The sequence below is a fragment of the Nanorana parkeri genome, unplaced genomic scaffold (genome assembly GCF_000935625.1).
Source record: "Nanorana parkeri isolate BGI_ZX_2015 unplaced genomic scaffold, ASM93562v1 scaffold299, whole genome shotgun sequence".
Lineage (NCBI taxonomy): Eukaryota > Metazoa > Chordata > Amphibia > Anura > Dicroglossidae > Nanorana > Nanorana parkeri.
Window position 1 is genome coordinate 1,477,054 of NW_017306567.1, and position 3,286 is coordinate 1,480,339.

Here is a 3,286-nt window from a genome sequence, read left to right on the forward strand (position 1 = left end):
TAATGTCTATTAGAGAACAAAACAAGCTGCTATGCTTGAGGCAGCCTTGCAACTATATTTAATATACCTCTATATCAGAACGTGCTTTAAGCAACAGCCACATATGTGTAAAAGTTAATTGTATGCTTACATATGGAGAAGTGATTGAAATAGAAGATAAAAACAAACTTATGGTGGCAATACCCATAATGAGTGATTCATTTACAGACTCAGACTATATGATCCAATCTATTAATTATGGAAAGGATACATATTTTGTCATTGATCGATAATTTAATATACCTCTATATCAGAACGTGCTTTAAGCAACAGCCACATATGTGTAAAAGTTAATTGTATGCTTACATATGGAGAAGTGATTGAAATAGAAGATAAAAACAAACTTATGGTGGCAATACCCATAATGAGTGATTCATTTACAGACTCAGACTATATGATCCAATCTATTAATTATGGAAAGGATACATATTTTGTCATTGATCGATTCTGGTAAAACCCGATCCATTCCATCGAAATGACTATGACCTGTCTGGGCAGAATATCCAATTGCAATAATCAAAATTATATGATCATTACATAATGGCAGCTCAAATTATTATTATTATATTTGTTATGGGATTAGGTTTATTAAAACAATTGTTACATAAGATCAAGATGAGTCAATCGGGGCTTAAACCAGTATTGCCGATCTTGTTTTTGATCAATTTTGATAATATGGCCTCGTGATTTAATTTCACCATTGGTGGTTAATCGATCGTTCAATGGAGTATGTATTTGTTCTGTGCATGACCAACATTAGTTTTGTCAAATGCAATATAAAGCATACCTTGACAACGTAGAGAGGACTTAAGTGGACTCAAAGGGGTTCATTTACTAAAAGCAAATAGACTGTTCATTTTACAAGGGAATATGCAATTTGCGGGGTAATATTCCCTTTACTTAGTGCTTGAAGTGAAAATTCATTTTGCAAAGAATACTCAATCATGAGCAAGTGGAAAAAAAATCAAACAATATTTTTGATTGCATATGATTGGATGATGAAGGCCAACAGAGCTTTCCCTTTAATTTTAAAGAGCTGAAGGGAAAATTCCCTTGCAGCCGATTTGCCTTTAGTAATTCAACCCCCTAGGTAAACAAGTAGCCAAATAATGAGCTGTATTAAATAATGTCAGCCGGTATTTGTTAAATTATCATATTAAAAACCGGGGACAGTTTGAAGCAAAAAGTGGTATAGTGACAAGGAAGGAGCTAATGTGGTTTACCTGTAATGAATTTAGTTTGCTTTCCTCACAGGATATAAATGTTCCAATGTTAACATGGCTATTTAGGGATGTCAGTTCCGCTCATGGCTTTTAAATAAAAATAAAATAAAGTGGCGGGTCGGGATTCCTTGGAGCTAAGGAGACATATAACCGTGTATTGAGTGACAGGAGGCAAGCACTAGCGAAAGACAGGAGGCATCGAGGACCATGGAAAGAGCCAATGTGACCTGGAGTGAATGAAACATATGCAAGTAGTGAAAGTGAGAACAATGTAGAGAGATGGATAACATACACTGATGCACTAAGACAAAAAAGGAATCATTACATTATACAAGACATTTAAATTCAATTAAAACATAGATGAAATCCATCAACTTCAACTTCAAAAATTTTTACGTGGGTTTTCCTTATCTGGTTCCCTGCACTCCCTCTTACTCCCTTTGAATGAATGTATGCCACTGGTGAACCTCCCTCACATCTTATATCCTTCCTCTATGACTCCCTGTTCTCCATGGACGGTGAGGGTCCTCCGTACTTCTTATCTGCATGGGAACGAGAACTGGATGTGGTCCTTTCCGAGGAGGATAGACGGAAATGCTTTGGCTTTACGCATAGCCTCTGCATGTCCTCATCGGTGCAGGAACGCAATTTCAAACTTCTGACCAGATGGTACAGAGCTCCGGTTAGGATGCACCAGATTTTTCCCTCCCACTCACACGTGTATTACAAAAATGACCGCTTGCGATTTCCATCTAACACCTCAGATGGCAATACTTTCTGCCTACTCAGGCTCCATCTCCAAAGCAAAGAAATCTCTCCTGAGATTTTTTGTAAATGCTGCCAGAACACTGATTCCTTGGCATTGGAATTCTCAGGTGATTCCTACCTTGGGGGAGTGGACTGCAGAACTGTGCCACTTAATGAGATCTGAGGAGCTGATTGCCGAACGGTTGGACACGTCAGAAGCCTTTCTATCCAGATGGATGCCCTGGCTACTGTTCATGGAATCTGACAAGTTCAGGACCATGGCTTAGTTTAATGATCTGTTTTCACTGATCACGCAGTACTCCTTTACCTCCCTTTCTCTTTTTCCCCCTCCTCTCACTTCCTTTTTGTTGTCTGTCTTGTCTTATTGTGTGTTTATTTTGTGTTGTCTTTGTCTGGTAGCATTAGGGATTGCACTTATTTTGACCTTTTTACTGGGTTTATACCTCTCCGAATGGTACCATGTCCTCCTTTTCACGTTGAGGGCCCGGGGCCTTGCCTCCCTCAGGTGTGACAGTCCCCTCTGAGGTGGACCATTTTGTCAGTGAACCCCCCTGCGTGGGTGGGTAGTTTGACAGGGGGTATGGCCCGACCAAGGGCCCACTATCACATATACTGATGGTTTTAAGTAATGATATGGTGCATCCCTTAGCATTGCTCACCCTTTGCTGCCTTCTATATGTTTTTACATTATATTGGCTGTGAAAATCTTTAATAAAACTATTTCTGCAAAAAAACATAGATGAAATAATAGCGAGACAACAGGGTACATAATGATGACATAATAAAATAAATATCATGAGTTCAGACCGTGAATAGGTATTGTGACAGGACGAAAGGTGTGAGCCGAAAATACATGGAAGCAAAGTGAAAGTGAGGTGAATGGGGAATGACTGGAATAGCAGATGGAAACAAGATGACTGGGGGAGTGTGATGAACTCAACATACATACAAATACAATAATCATGAGATTATTGGGTATGTTGGGTAATAGAAAAAGGTTAATAAATGGTGGATCAGTCTTTGCTGACAATAAATTGTGATAGCTAAAGAATTACGAGGACTAATGGAAACCAACCATTACCACTATATGCTATGTGAAACTAAAAAGGAATATTAATGGACACGGTAATACTAGACAAGTTATACTGTGCTGAAAATGCGCTCACACACAAAACTAAGATGGTTTTATATATTTTTGATAATATATATAATATATATTTATAATATCAGCAGTCTTCCAGCCACTGATCTCTCCT

At 38.3% G+C, this 3,286-nt stretch overlaps 1 protein-coding gene across 1 annotated transcript in view; it reads left to right on the forward strand.

Moving 5' to 3' along the window:
• LOC108788010 (catenin alpha-2-like) overlaps positions 1 to 2,211 on the forward strand; it is a gene marked incomplete at its 3' end in the record, with an annotated part of 1,352,655 nt that extends 1,350,444 nt beyond the window's left edge. Inside the window, exon 10 of the mRNA XM_018557721.1 lies at positions 2,052 to 2,211. Coding sequence (XP_018413223.1) covers positions 2,052 to 2,211 — 160 coding nt within the window. The remainder of the gene's footprint in view (positions 1 to 2,051) is intronic.
• Positions 2,212 to 3,286: the final 1,075 nt, after the last annotated feature.